Genomic DNA, 19,892 nt, shown 5'->3' with positions numbered 1-19,892 from the left:
CTTCAAATGCCCAACATCAAATTTAAATAAATTTATTCATTTTAAAAATTATTCATTTATTTTACAGGGATTGTTACTGAAAATGGTTTCATTTATACAATTTCAGAGTATTATTATGTGTTATATCTACCTTTTTAGGCTAGCCTAAGAGTTTTAGCCATTTTATGATGCTTGCTTTCACAGCAGACTTTTAGGAGAGCGTTGCCTAAACATAACTCCAAACCATCTCTTTCCATTCTTTTGAATCTACCCTAAGCAGGCCTTTGTCCTCACTTCTCCACTGAAACACCTCTAGTCAGGATCACCAGTGGTTATTACATTGTTACTTCCAAGTCATTTCTTGGTCCTCCTCTTAACTTATAGTAACATTCAGTATGATTAGTTATGAACTTAAAATGATTTTTTCTTGGCTTCCCAATACCGGTTTCCTAACTCTTCTGGGTTTTTTTGTTTTTTTTTTTAACTTTTATTTTGAAATGATTTCAAACTTACAGGACAGTTGCAGCAATAATACAAACCCCATACAGAGAATTCTATCATAAACTCCCAAGACCCAAATCTACTGATTTTAACCTGTTCTTACCTTCATCGGTCTTTCTTTTTATCCTTCTGTCCTTCCTTCCCTTTCTTTCATCCTTCCCATCCGTCCATCCTTCCATTCTGTCTGTATTTGTCTGTTTTCTGAACATTTGAGAGCAGATTTCACACTTGATAATCCTTGAACAAACAATACTTCCATGTATGTTTACTATGAACAAGGTTATTTATATAATCATCTTAAGTTCAGTTATCAAGTGCAAGAAATTTTACATTAATATATAGCTTGCATTCTGTATTTTATTATGTCCTAATAATGTTCTTTTGAGCCTTGTCTTCATTCTTAGAGCCCATCCAGTATAATGTATTGCATTTAATTGTCATTATTTCTTTAGTTTCTTTTTAATTGTGGAAACATATATACAACATAAACCTTCCCATCCCAACCCCCCTCCCAAGCATTCCATCTTGTGAAATTTAATCATTCATAATGTTGCATATTCTTACAACCATCCGTTACTAGCACCTTCCATTCATCCCAAACAGAAACCCTGTATCATTTTTTAAAAATTAACTCTCCATTGCCCTTACTCCCAACCCCTTGTATCCTGTATTCTACTTTCTGTCTCTATGAGCTTTCATGTTCTCTGATCTTTTTTTCATAGTTACCATGGGGTTTAAATTAACGTCTTAATCTATAACAATCTCATTTGTTTTGAAGTGAACTTAAGTTCAATAGCATACATAAACTATGTTACTGTACCCTCCATCTACTCACTTATGGAGTTCTTGTCACATATTACATATTTATTCATTCTTGAGTTCCAAACCATTGATTTACCATTACTTTTTCTGCATTTGCCTTTTAGATCTTGTGGGAAGTAAAAAGTAGAGTTACAAAGCAAAGATACAATAGCACTCACATTTATAATCACCAACGCCGTTACCCTTACCATAGATATTTATTTCTTCATATGGCTTTATCCTATTGTCTGGTGTCCTTTCCCTTCAATTTGCAGAACTCTTATAGGGCCAGTCTAGTATTGACAGAGTCCCTCAGCTTTTGTTTGTCTGGCAATGTCATGCTCTCATTTTTGAAAGACAGTTTTGCTGGATATAGCATTTGACATTTTTTTGCTTCCAGCACTTGCCTACATGGTTTCTAGTGAGAAATTGGCACTTACTTTTATTGAGGCTCCCTTGTATGTAACACATTGCTTCTCTTTTGCGGCTTTCAGAATTTTCTCTTTATCTTTGAAATTCCACAGTTCTGTTACCATGCTCTTGGTTATGTTTGGTTCCTTTTTTGTGATTTCATTCTCTCTGTTGATACTCTCTTTTTGTTCATGTAGCATTTTCTTTATCTGTGTTTTTCTTTAGCTCTTTGAGCATATTTAGGACCGTTTTTTAAAAGTTTGTCTGGAATGTCCCAGGCCTGGCCCTCCTCATTGATGGTTTGTAATGCTCTAGTCTTCTCCTTTGCCTGAAACATCACATCCTGTTTGTAATCTTTTGTTGAAACCTGAACATTTTGATATTGTAATGTTACCACTGGAATTTAGACTCTGGGGCATCTATCTGTTCCTTAAGATTGTATCTAGTTTAGTGTTTTGACAGAGCTTTTCTTGACTGCCAGGAGCTAACAACAACAAATTAGAAGGATAATGAAGATTGACCTGTGGAAGATTGACCTGTGGAAGTGCTCTTTTTTGAGGCTTATCCGTACAATGGAGTTTATAAAATAGCTCCAGGCCAAAATATAGGGGCTTCCTTGGGCCTTTTTGTGCATGAGCATACGTCTTCTTTTGGGTATACATGTTTAGCCCTAGACTTCTTGTATTTACATGGTTCTGAATATCCCTTTCTTCCTTAAGACGCAGTTTCACCAAAGTCCTGGGCACTACCCTTTATTTCCTACAGCTAGCATTCTCTTGTCTCAGGCAGCGACTTGACTGCTCTTACACACCTTTTCGTAGGAGAGCTCTGTGAGCCACATTTTACATGCAGGGCATGTTCTGGGACAACAAGCCCCTCACACCACCACCGAGCAGAATGGGCCATCACACATGCTCCCAGTATGTGTGTAAGGTTTACTCTGCTCCTTCTGGAACTAGGACCAGCGGTTTGTAAGGGAAGTGTGAGTAGGCGCTTCACTGAGATACTACCACTTTTAAGTAGCCTTTTTCTTGTTTCTGCAGTTGTCCTTTCACTGCAATCCTTTAACTCTTTTCGAGAGCTTTGAGAAAGATGTTTTGCCAGTTTTTGTGTGTGGTTTGTAAGCTTCTGTAGGGGGATGGAGCACTGAATCTTCTCATTCTGCCTCCTTGAGCCTGGATCTTGCTGGTTGTTTTTAATCTTCCTTATTTGTTACTTTTGGAGTGCCCTGGCGTTTCTTACTATCTGCACTCCATTCCAGGTGACTCTTGATACCAGCTATATCTGCTGCTAATGCCAAAATTTGCATGTGCAGGCCAAACTTTTAGCTGAACTGCAGACCCATTAGCTGAACTCCAGCTACCTAACCAGTGCCTTCATTTGGATATGTAATAACATCTAAACCTTTCATTCCTGAAATGGGCCCCTGCTTGACACTCCTTCCCCACTAACCTGCGCCACCTCCATTCTCTACCCTAATTCAGGTGTTGGCAACTTTCTGGTTGCTCAGGACCATTTTAGTTGTTCAGGACAAAACTTGGAATTATCTTTAAACCCTTTCTTGTTCTCACCCCTCATAGTGAAATTTGTTATCAAATCTTAGCAAATTTAAGTGTTTTGGGTTCTACCTTCAAAATATTTCTTGACTTCAGACTACTACTCATCTCCGCCACCACAATGTCCTTGTTGTAGGCCATTATCATTTATTGCATTGATAATTACGGTACCCTTTTAGTCTCCCTACTTCTGCCCTTGTCTTCCAATAATCTCTTTAATGCACCATCCAGTGACCTACGTAAATAAAATGCAGTGTGAATTAGATATCCTCTCTACTCTTAACCCTTCACTGGCTTTTCTTACTAAAAATGAAATATAAAATCTTTATAATCACCTACATGCTAATACACAGTGACCTATAATATCATACATGATTTTATTCTCCCCTTCCACCCTTTCATATTTTAAAAGAGTCTATGATCTTATCACCTACTACTCTGCCTCCGCATTCATTCTCTTCTCGCTACTTGGGCCTCCTTGCTTTTTCCTGAGCACATATCCAACTTGTTTTTCCTTCCTTCAGGGTCAGATGTTACCTAATCAGTGAAGTTTTCTCTACCTATAATAGCAACTACTCCCCTCTTTCATTTCCTCCCTGTCTTTGCTTTTTTCCTCATAACACTTAATCACCATCTAAAATACTGTGTCATTTGTTGTATTTTCTCCCGACTAAAGGTAAACTTGATAAAGGTGCGAACTTAATATATTCACTCCTTTTTCCTTAGAGCCTCTCATAGTGAGTGATAAATTGTAATCACCCACATATTGAGTGAAAAAAATTATATTCTAAACTTTAAGCCATGGATTTAATTTTTGGAGCATATCTTAAGGTACTTTTGTTGTCAGTTATTTTTATGGTTGGGAAAGGGGTGCCTTTATGGGACTTAGAGATCAAATTAAGCCAAAACAGTGGAAGTAAACTATCTTTAACAGAATGTTTAAGTACTCTCCTAAAGATTACTTAAAAAAATTTTGTTTAGAATAACTTTATATTGAAATGTATACATTCATAGAAATGTGTGAATCATATGTGTATAACTTGATGAATTTTTACAAAATGAACACATAGGTATAACCACCACCCAGATCAAGAAAGTAGGATATTTCCAGCAATCCAGAAGTCTCCCTTGTACCCAGTCAATACCCCCCTCAAAGGTAGGCAATTACCATTCTTCTGTCACATAGAGCAGTTTTATCTATTGTGTTTGAACTTTGTATAAATGGAATCAGATTCACACACACACAAACACACAAACACGCACACACACAGACATAGAAAAGACTCAGGCTTCCTTTTGTCAAAATTTTGTTAATGAAATTCATTTCTGTCATCACATGTAAGAGTTGCTGATTTTCATTATTTTAACATGTACCATGTTTTATTTTTCCATTCTATTACTAGTGGATAAATGGGTTATTTCCAGTTTAGGGCAAATTGCGAATAATGCTGCTGAGGATTTTTGAACTTGTCCTTTGATGTCACATGTATATGTTCCTATTGAGTGTATACCCAGGAGTGAAATTGATCAGATTATAGAGCACGGTAAGTTCAGCTTTAGAAGATACAGCCAAATGTTTATCAAAGTAATTTTACTAATTTACATATCTACCAGCAATGTGGAAAAGTTTCATATATTGCTTTGCCAGCAATATATGGTATGGTCTGTTTTTTTTTGTTTTTTTTTTTTAATTTTAGTATTCTGGTGAGCATATAGTATGGTATCTCATTATTTTAACTTAATTTCCCCCATATCAAATAATGCTGAGTGCTCTTTCATATTTTATGGGCTATTTGGTGGATTACTGCTTCCTCTTCTCTTGAGTATTATAAATAGTAGATTTATAAGAATAGTAAGATAACTAGGTCCCATATAAAGACACTAATACGACCTGATAAGAAGTGTTTTCCTATCCTCTATGCTAAGATGATGAGAAAGATGCAGATTTTACCACCTGAAACTGAAGATTTGTTTATTTTTTGATGTGTCTCCCTACATATATATGTATAGCTATATCTATACACATACACACAGAGAGGCAGATATGTAATTTATATACCATAAGGAATTTTGTTCACTTTTTTTCTTGTTCTTTTTTGGGGGGGGTGGGAGTGCATGGGCCGGGAATCAAACCTGGGTCTCATGCATGGCAGGCTGAAGATTTATTTTTAAGGTATCTGTGTTGGTAAAGGGGATTTACTGGATTAGCTAATTTGATGATTAGAATTCTAAAATATAACCAGATGTGTATGAGTAAGTGCAGTGATTAAAAATTAGTTGTAATGTTTGTTGGTTTAATTTACTATCTTTAATGAGTCCTTTGTGGTCCTATGTTATATGAATTGGGTTTTAATCTTAGATACTCTGTTTACGTATTATTTGCAGATAGAGAGTAGAATAGTCGAGGATAAAGCTTTTTCAAGTGTATTGTCTTGGAAGCTCCTCCTAAAGGAAGTGTGTTCGTTTAGTGAGATTGTATTTTCTGAGTACTTTTGAGTACAGCATTCATTATCTAAAGCGATCTATATGCCAATAAATATAATTATTTTCATAAATATGAATAAAGGAGCTGACACGAACTAGTCTTGATGGTTAAATAGAGGTTAGATAGAGAAGGGTAGAGCTAGAGAACAGTCCAGGCAAAAGGAGTAGCATATCCTGAGTGTGCTGTTGGGAAAGAACAGTGCATATTCTGAAAATGATGAGAATTTCAATGCTTTAATATTGAAGGGCTAGATTGAGATCTCTAAAAGAGTTTAGACTTTATCCCACAGAAAATAGGGAATTAGTACAAGTTTTCAATCAGGAAAGTAATGTGATTAGATTTTTATGTGGAAAGAAAAGTCTAGCTGTAGAAGATGAATGGGAGAAATTGGGAATGAACTAACAGGACTCATCTGAAGTTGATAATTTGAGCAATTAGGTGAATCTTTGTGCTGTTAATTAAGAGGATTTAAAGAGAAGGTTTGGTGGGAGAGATAAGATGTGATCAATTTGAAACTTGTTCTTTGTGCCTGTGGTCTTTTGTGATACAGTAAGAAAGAAAACTAAGCCTAAGTAGCCATGTCCATTACACATTTGACTTCTTTAAACATATTTTATAAGTTTCAGTAAGAGAATTAGCAATAGGGAAGCTCAGGTATGTCATGTACCTCCATTCCCTCAGTTGGGTTGCATTTATTTCACTCTTTACCTCTTCCATCAGTTGTTTTTTTGTTCTCTGTGTTGTCTTTTAAATCTTTATTCTTGTAAGTCCTGTCTCTGGATTTCTTCATTTTTTTTTTAGGTTACACTTTTTATTATTCAGCGTATAAAATTTATACAAAAGTAGATAGAAGAGTATAATTAACCAGTATATATACTCATCATTCAGTTTCAGTAATCAACTTAAAGCCAAACTTGTTTCATCTATATCCCCCACTCACTAACTGTCCCCAAATAGTTTGCAAGGAAATCTCCAGCATTGTGTCATTTCAGCAGTAAATATTTGTGTCTCTAAAGGATAAAGACTATTCTGAAAACTTTAATACCTGTGTTAATTAAGGTTCTCTAGAGAAACAGAATCAACAGGGAACACTCACAAATATAAAATTTATAAAAGTGTCTCACGTGACCCCGGGAACTCAAAGTCTGAAATACACAGGGCAGGCTGTGAAGCCAACGATTCCGATGGAGGGTCTGGACGAGCTCCACAGGAGAGGCTTGCCAGCCGAAGCAAGAAGAGAGCCTGTCTCTTCTGAATCCCCCTTAAAAGGTTTCCAGTGATTAGATTAAGCATCACTCATTGCAGAAGACACTCCCCTTGGCTGATTATAAATGGAATCAACTGTGGTTACAGCTGACATGATCATGATTGAAATTCTATGAAATGTCCTCATTGCAACAGACAGGCCAACACTTGCCCAACCATGCAAACAGGTACCACTACTTGGCCAAGTTGACACATGAACCTGACTGTCACGACACCATTATGATACCTCAAATAATTAACATAATGCCTTAAGATCCAATTTCCAATCATCTCATAAATGTCATAATTTTTTTTTTACAATCTGCTACTTGTTTAAATCAGGATCCAAATAAGATTGACACATTGTGATTGGCTGATATTTTTTAAATTTTAAAAAAATACACAGGACAGGCTGTGTATTTTAAAAATTTTTTTAGAATTTTAAAATACACAGCCTGCCCTGTGTATTTCAGACTGTGTTCCCAGGGTCACGTGAGACACTTACAAATTTTATATTTGTGAGTGTTCCCTGTTGATTCTGTTTCTCTAGAGAACCCTAACTAATACAGGTATTAATAGTTAAGTTTTCAGAATTTTTGCCTTTTTCCCCCTTCTCCTGTTAAATTTTCTCAAAGAATAAAGAGAACTTTTGAAAGATAAATATACTACATAGAAACTGGGGAAAGTGAGAAAGGGAGGAAGCGAACTTGGTGAAGAGCTGCTAGTTATCATTTATATACAAGGAAGAGGGGTTGACCGCTAGGAAGTCTGTATCTGTGATGAGTATTTCACTGAAAATAGTTGAAGGCGCACTGCCTTCTCAATGGGAAAGTTCTGTTCATCCATTCTTTTTATTTTTTATTTTTAAAACATTTTTATTGAGAAATCTTCACACACATACATTCCCTACATGGTATACAATCAGTGGCTCACAATATCATTGCATAGTTGTGTATTCACAACCATGATCATTTTTTTGAACATTTGTATCACTCCAGAAAAAGAAAAAAGAGAAAATTCATACCTACTATACACCTTACCTCCTTCTCATTGACCACTAGTATTTCCATCTACCCAATTTATTTTACCCTTTGTCCCCCCATTATTATTTGCTTATGTTTTTACCCCTATTTTTTAATTCATCTGACCATACCCTGGATAAAAGAAGCATCAGACACGAGGTTTTCACAGTCACACAGTCATATTGTAAAAGTTATATCTTTATGCAATCGTTTTCAAGAATCAAGGCTACTGGAACACAGCTGAACAGTTTCAGGTACTTCTCTCTATCCACTCCATTACACCATATACTAGGAGGGATATCTGTATAATACATAATACCCTCCAGGATATAACCTCTCAACTCTGTTTGAAATCTCTCAGCCACTGAAACTTTATTTTTTCTCATTTCTTTCTTAACCCTTTTAATCAAGAAATCGTTCTCAATCCCTTGATGCCAGTCCTGGCTCATCTGGGATTTCTGTCCTATGTTGCCAAGAAGATTTACACCCCTGGAAGTCTTGTCCCATGTAGGAGGGAGGGCAGTGAGTTCTTTTTCCGAGTTAGCTTAGAGAGAAAGAGGCTATATTGAACAACAAGAGTGACTCTTTAGGCCTAATTTTAAGTACGTTTAGCCTATTCTTCGCAGGTCTTCATCCATTCTTGATATTAGTACCTTTTCCCTTATTTCTCTGTCTTATCACAAAACACTGTTAAATAAATGAACATTAAAATTTGAAAATTACATTGCAAAACAAGTAGTTTTTAAAACATCGGATAAAGTTCTCTATGGACTTGATACGTGATTTCCATATGCTATGTCTTTTACTTAATTTGCATTAAGTTTTAAGTTGTATAAAACTAGTACTATGCAATATTTGTGCAGGTACTTAAATATTTTATTATGATAATACAGTTCTTCCCTTCTTTGTCTTCAACTTTTCCTTCTGGAATGGGTAAATGTTTATCAGAATAAGTATTTAAACATGTTCAAGTCTTTCATGCCTTTATAAACAAAATAAATCATCCCTTTCTCCAACTCTCTTTTAGCTTCTACTGCCATATTTATATCACTCATTCTTTTTTTTCATCACATAGTTGTAGTATATTCATCATCATGATCATTTCTTAGAACATTTGCATCAGTTCAGAAAAAGAAATAAAAAGAAAACCGAGAAAAAAATTCATACATACCATACCCCTTACCCCTCCCTTTCATTGAACCCTAACATTTCAATCTACTGAATTTATTTTAACATTTGTTCCCCCTATTATTTATTTATTTTTAATCCATATGTTTTACTCGTCTGTCGATAAGTTAGATAAAAGGAGCATTTTAGATAAAAGGAGCATCAAACTCAAGGTTTTCACAATCACATAGTCACATTGTGAAAGCTATATCATTATGCAGTCATCTTCAAGAAACACAGCTATTGGAACGCAGCTCTACGTTTTCAGGCAGTTCCCACCAGCTTCTCCATTACGCCTCAACTAAAAAGGTGATATCTATATTATGTGTAAGCATAACCTCCAGGATAACCTGTCAACTCTGTTTGGAATCTCTCAGCCATTGACACTTATTTTGTCTCATTTCTCTCTTCCCTCTTTTGGTCGAAAAGGTTTTCTCAATCCCTTGATGCTGAGTCCTAGCTCATTCTAGGATTTCTGTCCCATGTTGCCAGAAAGGCCCACCGCCTCAGAGTCATGTCCCATGTAGAGAGGGGGAGGGCAGTGAGTTTGCTTGTCGTGTTGGCTGAGAGAGAGAGGCCACATCTGATCAACAGAAGAGGTTCTCTTGGGGGTGACTCTTAGGCCAATTTTAAGTAGGCTTAGCCTATCCTTTGTGGGGTTAAGTTTCATATGAACAAACTCCAAGATTAGGGGCTCAGCCTATTGCTTTGGTTGTCCCTACTCACTGCTTGTGAGAATATCAGGAATTCTCCACTTGGGGAGGTTGAATTTTCCCCGTTTCTCGCCATTCCCCCAAGGGGATGTCACAAATACTTTTTTACTCACTATTCAAATCACTCTGGGGTTAATGATAAACTAGTTTTAAGGTATTTGAGGCAGTTGTCCTGATTATTGCTTCTAGTTCTCATTGGTTTAAATTCAAGAATTAGGCACATTTGATTTTTAAGGCTATTTTTGCCCTAAATTATTAGTGACTAATATAGATCTAAATTAATCAATTAAGATTTTTAGTTTATGTAAATCAAAATGAAAAGTTATAGCAATTTGTTTTACCAAAGAGATTATACTCACAGGTTGTTCATTGTTTGTTCTAAAGTATTTATTGTTTCTTCAGAAAAGTCACTATTCTGGGATGAGAAAAGCTCAATTGATCTGTTATTTTAGTTTCACTTAGGAAATGATGTATCATCATCAGTATAAATAAAGATGTTTGGTTTTGCTGAGTAAAATGACCTAACCTCCTGCCATATCCTCCCTTCTTCACCTGTGCTTTTCCTTCTGTTTTCCCATTCTGGTTTGTAATAAAACTCCTTGAAAATAGAAGCCATCTTTAATATGTCTGTATCTCCTCCTACAGTGATGATGTGGCCTTTATAGATGCTTTGGTGATGATTAACTTAAAATCTAAGTTTATGAGGAACAGTTTCAAGGGAAACCACCTTCTTTTGCAATCATATGGTATCTGCAGATAGGCGTAATTGATGTAGGTTGTGAAAGAGAGGTTTAAGGTTTAAGACATTAGAATTTGTCCCAATCTGAATTTGCAAATGGATTTATTAACTCATTGAACAACTGTAATTGAAGTCTCAGATTGCTTTCAGTTTATTAACTCACTTTGCTCAAAAAACATTACCTATTTTTTCTCACTGAATCTTTTAAAAAGTAAACTCTCATACCAACTTTATTCACTTTCTGGCTTATTCTCTGATGTTTAGAATAAAATAGGTATTTTGTAAGGAATAAGTCACTGTGAGAAGCGATGATTTTTATGTTCCACAAACAGATGGTTTTGGGCTCTTATTTAATCTTTGCCTCAGAGAGATTCAGATCTCATGCTGTCTTTTTGGGCCAGTGAGCTGCTGCTCATTTATATATATTTTATTTGTTTTGTTTCTTTAGATATTAGGATCAAGGAAGAGGAACCTGATCCTGAAGAGTGGCAGCTCAGTGGTGATTCAACATTGAATACCAATGATTTAACACATTTAAGAGTACAGGTGGTAGATGAAGAAGGGGACCAACAACATCAAGAAGGAAAAAGACTTCGAAGGGTAGCTTGTACCTGTCCCAACTGTAAAGAAGGTGGTGGGAGGTATGCACATTAATTTTTTCAAAGAGTGCTGATATTATTACTGTAATATTTGAAATATTGCATGCCATGTCATTTAATATGTAAAATTACTCATTTTAGGTGTGTGTCTGTATAAGTGTGGCAGAAAAGATTAGAGAACAAGATACATGAAATTAAATTTTCAGCTTTAAATGCCTTTTTTTTAACTAAAATTATTTAGTGTGTTTTTTTTTTAGACAGTGGTAATAGGTGCCATTTAACCTGTCCGTTTCAGAATTTAGCCTGTGTGTAAGCCACCATGGGATTTGCCTAAAGACAGATAAAAAGTTGACTCTTAGTTTGAAAATAGCAGTTGTATGGAAATAAGTTCAGAAATAGTTGAAAAACACAAACATCCATTTTCTACAGAAATGAATAATAAGTCTTAATGTTGAAATTTCTTTTAAAGAGTGGGATTGTGGTATTTCAATTCATTGTTTTAAAAATAAGCTTTAAGGCAGAATAACATGACAGGAATAAACTCAAAACAGAGCAGCTTTTTTTGTGAAAGCAAATAGATTAATCTTAATTAAGAGATTGATACTCTCAGATCATATTATTTTTAAATCCAGACTTACGTTGATTATGAAGACCATCTCAGATACCAGTTTTGGTACAGAAATAATGAAGATAAAGAAATAGAAAAATATTTATTAGGCAACTGTTTTAAAAGAAAGCTTGGATAAAAATTTTAATGTGCAAAGTATAGAAGTAAAGTGAAAAGCATCAGATGGACAGAAAGGGTTATATTTCTTGTTATTATTATTATGTTATTTTCACCAAGTTAATAGTTATAGTCCCTTTGACCAAGCTTTGAAATATAGAGAGCAAAAACTGATAGAACTCTAAAGATATACTTATCAGATTCATAGTGAAAGGCTTTAATATACCTCTCCAAAAATTTAAATAGACCAAAAATTAATAAGGATCTACTTCCCTAACACAGTTAAGAAACAGATTTTATGGCCATTTTCAAATAGCGCTAAGTGAGTATTTTACCAGAACGCTGTTTTTCACTCAAATAAAAGCAAAGATGCTAATGGTGGTACTGCTTCATACAGTTAAGCAAGTTGATTTGATAGAGCTTTTCTTTCTGGCTTTGATTTGCTCTTATTAGCTCGTTTGTACACCAGTCACCCATGTGCAATAATATTAATGGTTAAGGCTGATAAGTGCTAACTCTACATTATAAGACAGTTCTTGTAAGTGAGGTATAGTAAGATTGATTGACAGTCTTAATGTGCACAACTGGGATTTGGACCCAATTTCTTATTTGAGGTTCTTTAACCATTATTTGTATTGCCTCCCAAATGCATCTGCTTCTGTATCTGATCCTTAGCTGATCAACTTTACTGGTAATTATTGAATTGTTTAAAATTTTAATCTGTACTTTGAAATGTTTTGGTCAATTTAAATTATGGTTAGGCAATAACTTTTCTGAAATTTACTGATCATTTTAGAGAAGCTTTCAAGATACATAATTCATGAAGCCAGATCTAATAGAAGATCAAAGCCAGCCCTTTTCACTTATTTTTTTCTTTAAAATGAAAACCTTATTTTATAAAATTAACATTTGTGCTCCTAAAAATTCAGAAATATGAAGAGTATTTTAAAAAGCACTCAAATCCTATCCCACTTCAAGGTAACCATTGCAGCATTTTTATACATATCTTTCTAGACTTTGCATATATTTTAGTTAGAATCATCTTGTTTTTCGTGTCTACTCTTCTTGTTTAGAAAAATTTTGTAGCCATATTTCTAAGTCTATATACTGTCTGCTATGGCTGTACAATATTCTTTTTTTTTTTTACAGTATTTTAACATCTCATTTTATTGGGCATTTAGGTTGTTTATTGTCATAATATCTTTACACATACATCTTCGCACATTTTTCTGATTGTTTCATTAGTATAAATTGGCAGAAGTGGAATTGTTGGGTCAAAGGGAATGGTCTGCTAGAAAAACTATTAATTTATACTCCCATTGGCAGTTCTGAGAGTTATCTGCCTTCTCATACTCGTGCCAACTGTGAATTTTACCTTTAAAAGTATGACAGATGAGGATGCATGGGTGGTTCAGTGGTGGAGTGCTCATCTTCTGTATGGGAGACTCAGGTTCAATTCCTGGACCATGCAACACCCCCCCCCCCCAAAAAAAAAAAGAAAAAAGTTTGACAGATGAAATTAATGTCTCAATATTGTTTGATTTGGTATATTTTTTATTACTTTGTGAGACTGAACTTTTTGTTGTGTTATTTTGCCATTTTAAAGCTTCTTTGTGAGTTTCTTTATGTCTTGTGAATCTCTTAAATATGTTAAATATTTTTCATTGCCTTTCAACTTTTTATATTATTGGTTTGCAAAATGCATTGTTACAGAAGTAAAGAAAGGATTCCATCACTTAGAATTTGCAAACCTTTTTGTTTCAGCACGTGTTTGTCATTCCTATTGAGATGTCTTGTGTTTCTTAGAGCTCATTTGAAAAAAATTTAACTTGTATGTACTATAAGCACAATTGTATCAATGACAATTGCTGCATCTTATTAGGAGAAATATACCATATATGATAAATTCAAAATATTCCAAAGTTGTTCTGCAAAGATGAGTTTGTTGCTATTTTAAAACATATTTAGAATATTAGCCTTTTTTCTTGGCATTTTCTTTTTAAAAAGAAAAGAATACTGGGAAGATAAATTAATTTAGATAACTACATTCCATCATTTATTTTTTTAGAGGGCTAAATTTTGGTTGTTTACTTTTTTGAGCAAGGTAAAATGTAAGTATATATTTTAAAAATTGTATCCATGTCACAATTTGGCCATTTAATCGATATTTACTGGCTCAGTATCAGTCTTCTAAGAGGTATTAATCTAGTGGAGGAGACAAATAATTATAATAAAGTGAAGTAAATTCTAAAGGCATTATTATTATATAGGTTTTTTATGGCTTAAACATCAATCCGTATTTTTAGAATTAAGCTATTTTTCAAAATCTGCTTTGTTCATCATTATTTCAGTTGTGTCCCATTTACCCCACCCACACCAAAGAAGGAATTAGCAAAAATATTTACTTGCTTTCCTTAAATCCTCTACCCAGAGTTTAGCTTTACTTATTCTTTATCATACTATCTTATTATTAAATCATTAAGAGCAAATTTAGGCACTCGAGTATTAAAACCTAAAGTTGTTAGGTTTTCCAGATTACATAATAGTTATTAATGGTGTGATTATGTTTATCAAGAAAATTTAGGACTAAATATTTCCTTAAATTTGTTGAGAAATTCACTTCAGTTCTTTCCCTTTCTTTACATCACATGTTAAATAAAGACTTTGGTTTTTGTTTTTTTTTTTTTGGTGCCCTGCCCTCCCCTCCATTTTTTCTCCTTTTTAGATGTCTTTAACACTTTCAAGCTCTGAATATTTCTATTTTTTCTTATAATTCAGTTGAAAGTATCTTTCCCTAGCTTCTGGATTATTTGAAAACCCAGATTTGTTGCTGTAAATTGTTTGTTACAGTCTTTGTGCCTTGTTAGTGCTCCCAAGCTAAGTTTTGCTAAATTTGTGAAATAGCGCTTCTGTGTTTATAAAAAGCACATTGATGCACCCAGCTGGTAGGCTTAGAAGAAGGGCAAGAAGTCATGAGTACAAGAATGAATTGAATTGGTTTTTCTGTGAAATTGCTATGGTGAACATAATATGTAAAATTTTGTACACCAATAGCTACAAATACTGCTGTTTTTCTTAGGTCTATTTAAGAATAACATTGCTCTTTTTTCTTAGGTCTCTTTAAGAATAAAGTAAAATTAAAAAAACTAAATTAAATAGAAACAATAGGTGCTTTGGTTAAGACATTGGCATTGCAAATGAGCCAGAAAAACCTGTTTCACTCGACTCGGCTCTTTGAAGAGTTGTAGAAATTGGGGGTGGACTGGAGCAGAAACTAGGATTGTGTTAGATTATGACATCCTTGCCCTTGAAACAACAGCATGACTCCTCCTTGTCTTTACTTATGCTATTCCTCTGCCTGGAATGCCTTCCCTCCTTTCTATCTAAATCCTACCCACCTCCTCCATGAAGCCTTCTCTAACTACTGGAGCCCACATTGATGTCTCCCTGTTCAGAACACCTATGGCATCTAACAGCCAGCACTGCACCGTTTAGCACTGTTTGTCCTATGGCAATTTCACATGCTACTGAGTGTGAGTACATTAAAATATACATGGGGGAAATATGGATTTTTCCAGTAAAATTCGATAAACATAGGTGTATTGTATATAGGAGGATTTGCAGGCTATGGAAAGTTTATAGGCTATACTGAGATTGTGAGTTTGGGGGAGGGGGAGTTGGGCTTTTAAAATGTACCCTTTTTAAAATCTCAAAACCATTGTAAAGTGTATACAATATATTTGTGTGACAAAAATGTCAGTATTTTAAAAACATTTTATTCAGTAACTAGCCTTATTTTGCTTTTAAAAACTTGTGAAATAACATTTTCTCAGACAGTTTAATATTTTTGAATATCAGTTCTAAAATAAAATTTTTTTTGCTTAGGTTTTCACCCCACCCCCCATCTCACCCCCAGCACTTATTTCCCAAACCCTATTCTTGGTATCAAATACTGAAATATAGCAAATGTTATATTCTGGGACGTGAAGAAAACTATATTACGCACAGTAAAGTTGTTCACGTATCTCTTTCGTGTAATTTCTTTGCATGGTTAATGTGAAGGCAATTTTAACTGTAAAGATAATATTGATTTATATTTATCCCATGTGGTGTTAAAGGAGCTAGAGCCATAACTTTTAGTAGATTTTTTGCTTTGACTTTCTCCAAGTCTGTTTATATTCAGTGTGGCCATATAATATATTAATAAATTTGCTTAAATCATATTAATTTAAAATCTACTCAAGCTGCCTGTCTACCTTTTAATTGTACTTTGATGACTTACACATTTAGTCTTTGGCTTTTTATTTTTTAATTGGCTGGCATCATGACTTTTGAATAAAGGTTCCCATACAGCTAACTTCTTAATTGGATTGGGCCTGTGCATAGACTTTGTCAGTGGTTCTGATGGAATAGTTAAAATAGCTTATTATCCATTCTTTATGTTTGAAAAATTCTTTAAATTACATGATTCTTAGTATATTTACATTCATTTAGCAGTCACATTAATTTTTTGAGTAAAATTAATATAAAATTTTAAATAAACTTTCATGGAAGTTGATTTTAAATGATCTTGGTTTCTGATTGACTCCGTGGTGAGAATGTCCTCTATTTAAAATTCAACATGGGGCTATCTATAAGTGGCCATTTTCATTTGAATATTTTCACGTAAGTATATATTATTCTGTGTGTTTTTTTAGAGGTACCAATCTTGGGAAAAAGAAGCAGCACATTTGTCATATACCAGGATGTGGTAAAGTCTATGGGAAGACCTCACATCTGAGAGCTCATCTGCGTTGGCATTCTGGGGAGCGCCCTTTTGTTTGTAACTGGATGTTCTGTGGTAAAAGATTTACTCGAAGTGATGAATTACAGAGGCACAGAAGAACACATACAGGTTACTAATATTTACTTTTAACAGATGAAAATGAATAGTAGAAGGCTACATCCTTAAAATTTCCTTTTAGCATTTTTTAAAAATAGCTAGTTACATCACATTGTCGTCTTTGTTATACTAGTTTTAAAACTAATTCCAAAGAACAGGTCAACATGGCTTGTCTTATAAAGGTGTGTGCACATGTGTCTGTATGCAGACTTTGGTTAGCTTTTGTAGACGTTGAATCTTTGAGCCACATTTATGCTGTTTTTGTTCTGTTAACATTTTTAACTGGTCTCCGTGTACTTTTTGATCTTTCCTGTTCTTTCTTCCTCCCTGTAGCACAAAGAATTACCTTTTATAAATTCAAGTATTTCATACTTTTCACTTTAAAATTATCTCTGAGGTTAAAGGAAAGACATTACTTCCATTTCATTAAGAAATAACTAAGCACTGTTGATGTTAAGACTTTTTCCTTCAGTTTAACACAGTGCTATGTAGTTGTTATATGAAATGGACTTAGGACTGACCTAAACTGAAGCTTAACTTATGGTAACTTAGAGGTATTTTTCTCTGGCTACCATGTAAATGATTGAAGTGTTCGCTAGTCTATGTCAAACACTGGAGAATTGAAAAATATATAATGTATTTACAGTCCCTAAAGTGCTTAAAAGGAGAAGCCTGCTGAAATGGAAAATATGGATTTTGAAGTCTTCCAGATCTGGATTCAAATCCAAGTTCTCTTTTAGCTTAAGCAAATAAGCTCACTCCTGCTTTCAAATCTCTTATGTTGGCTTTAAGCATTATATGAGTTAACCTGTGAAATGTATAGTAGTCCACATATTAAGGTTCTTCCGTTTTAATTTCTTTCTCTTTCATCAGATAGCTTTGATAGTTAAGATTAACTTGAATCAAGCTGCAACAAAAAATATAAGAAAAAGTGTATGATAAAGTAAAAGATTTTTGTATTATAGTGTGTGCTCTTGTATATGCTCAGAGGCAGAAGATGGTTATAGCCTGGAATGATTATAAAATGCTTCTTTGGGTTGGGGGGAGGTGGTTGTTTGGCAGATAGAGTATACCTTGAGATGGTCTCGTAACAGAATTTCCTTTTGTGGAGTTTTATCATATGCAAGAAGTAATAGAATAAAAGGAGAAAGAAAAGGTCCATGATCAAATAAGTGTGGATTAAAGGATTGTAAGTACCTGTAGCACCTTAGTCAGGATTTTTAGCTGAATGCTAATGAATATTGTGGATCTTTGAGTGAAGTAGAGTATGGAGTATGTAGCTTTTCCCAGCCTCATTTGATCATTCTGCCATTTACCATGGAGCATTTCTGAGGCACTAATGTTCCAAGAAAAACTTTAGGAAACACTCTCCTAGAAAATCGGTGATATGTGACTAGAAGAGATGACAGAACACTTTGTGATGGTAATGATATGAGTGAAGATGGGATATTTCATAACACATTTCTTTTAAGTAGGTTTGAGCCATGTTATATAAGTCCTTATAAGTTAGGTAGCAAAACATCTACACCATTTGGTTGTCTGCAGGTTATCCTTGTAGCACTTATACAATGCTGAAATTTCATAATGTGATAAAATTTGGTGTTTTTAAGGAATATATTTGTCTCGCATGATTTTTGGATTGGAGAGAGAAAGACTATGATATCACTGCATTAGTTTAGGTATGAGGACCTCTCTAGAGTAGAAGTGCTGGAACAGGAGCTAAGACATGTTGAGAAAAAAACTAAGAAAATATCCACTAGATCTGTTTGATTGCTTTCTCTCTGAATTCTTTTTAGGTTGGCCTTTGCCTTCTCTTCCAGTAATCCTCTTGCACAGTAGGTCATCAACATATCAGAAGTTCAGCCTGTCTTTTGTATTTAAAAAAAAATTGCTCATACTGGGAAGTAAACTTATGCACTACAGTCTTAATACTAACTTTAACATCTTGATATATAGGCTTGCTCTTAGTTATTTCAGTTGAAATCAAGTCAGTTAGCATCTCTGTTAATATTCTTAGGATTATTCAACTTTGACTGGATCTAAAGCTTGCCCCTTTGCTTTAATCCAGAAGTACTGTAGATAGTTACTTGAATTCAGATTTAAGAGTTCAAGATTTAGTATGCATATGACATGTTAATATTATCTTAAATATAGTTTAAAGCAATTTACTTTTATTTAGTCTTTAAAGAATTATGCTATTACAGATGATAGATTTTTTTTTTTTTAATTTTCCTTAGGATTCTGGAGGTCAGAAGACTAAGGTAGATTGGCAGAACTTACAGAAGATTTTTTTTTAAAGCTGATATCTTGTAACACAGGTGTTTGAAAATAATCTGTTGGCATAGTTGAGGTAGTAGTCTTATTTGAAAATCAATCTATACATTTAATAAGTTTGAAGATTGCTTTTCATTGAAAACTAAAGGTGACGTTTATTTTGAGGAAATGCTATCTTATGAGAGAAATCTTGTAAGGGCAACTCATGAAACTAATACGATTTTAACAGATACCCCAACCATTAGTGTTGGTTTGCTTTCTGTTTTGGGGCTATGATTGGTCTAGTGATGTTAAACTTTAAAAATTAATGCACTTAATTTTTTTCCTAACAGGTGAGAAGAAATTTGTTTGTCCAGAATGTTCAAAACGCTTTATGAGAAGTGACCACCTTGCCAAACATATTAAAACACATCAGAATAAAAAAGGTATTCACTCTAGCAGTACAGTGCTGGCATCTGTGGAAGCTGCGCGAGATGATACTTTGATTACTGCAGGAGGAACAACACTTATCCTTGCAAATATTCAACAAGGTTCTGTTTCAGGGATAGGAACTGTTAATACTTCCGCCACCAGCAATCAAGATATCCTTACCAACACTGAAATACCTTTACAGCTTGTCACAGTTTCTGGAAATGAGACAATGGAGTAAATATTACACAAATACTTATTCATTGTGGTTATTTTTATACAGTAGTGAGAAAAATATTGTTCCTAAGTTCTTAGATATCTTTTTATTGATGTGCAAAAATTTTTGGATTGACAGTAACTTGGTTATACATGACACTGAAATGCCT

The 19,892-nt window shown here is 34.2% G+C and overlaps 1 protein-coding gene and 2 long non-coding RNA genes across 3 annotated transcripts in view; 2 read left to right on the top strand and 1 right to left on the bottom strand.

Moving 5' to 3' along the window:
• Positions 1–19,761, top strand: part of SP3 (Sp3 transcription factor) — a 67,576-nt gene extending 47,815 nt beyond the window's left edge. The window contains exons 5-7 of the mRNA XM_077154176.1: positions 11,068–11,260; positions 16,640–16,836; positions 19,431–19,761. Coding sequence (XP_077010291.1) covers positions 11,068–11,260; positions 16,640–16,836; positions 19,431–19,747 — 707 coding nt within the window. The 3' untranslated portion in view covers positions 19,748–19,761. The remainder of the gene's footprint in view (positions 1–11,067; positions 11,261–16,639; positions 16,837–19,430) is intronic.
• LOC143677770 (uncharacterized) lies at positions 815–5,303 on the top strand. Its single transcript, XR_013172863.1, has 4 exons — positions 815–1,991; positions 3,975–4,079; positions 4,319–4,404; positions 4,652–5,303. It is a non-coding gene; the product is annotated as an uncharacterized LOC143677770 (long non-coding RNA).
• Positions 17,068–19,892, bottom strand: part of LOC143677771 (uncharacterized) — a 68,753-nt gene continuing 65,928 nt past the window's right edge. The window contains exon 3 of the long non-coding RNA XR_013172864.1: positions 17,068–17,151. This is a non-coding gene — a long non-coding RNA (uncharacterized LOC143677771). The remainder of the gene's footprint in view (positions 17,152–19,892) is intronic.

This window comes from Tamandua tetradactyla, chromosome 3, assembly GCF_023851605.1.
Source record: "Tamandua tetradactyla isolate mTamTet1 chromosome 3, mTamTet1.pri, whole genome shotgun sequence".
NCBI classification, from domain to species: domain Eukaryota; kingdom Metazoa; phylum Chordata; class Mammalia; order Pilosa; family Myrmecophagidae; genus Tamandua; species Tamandua tetradactyla.
Note: the sequence above shows the minus strand (reverse complement) of the source record. Positions and strands in the feature narration are given on the sequence as shown.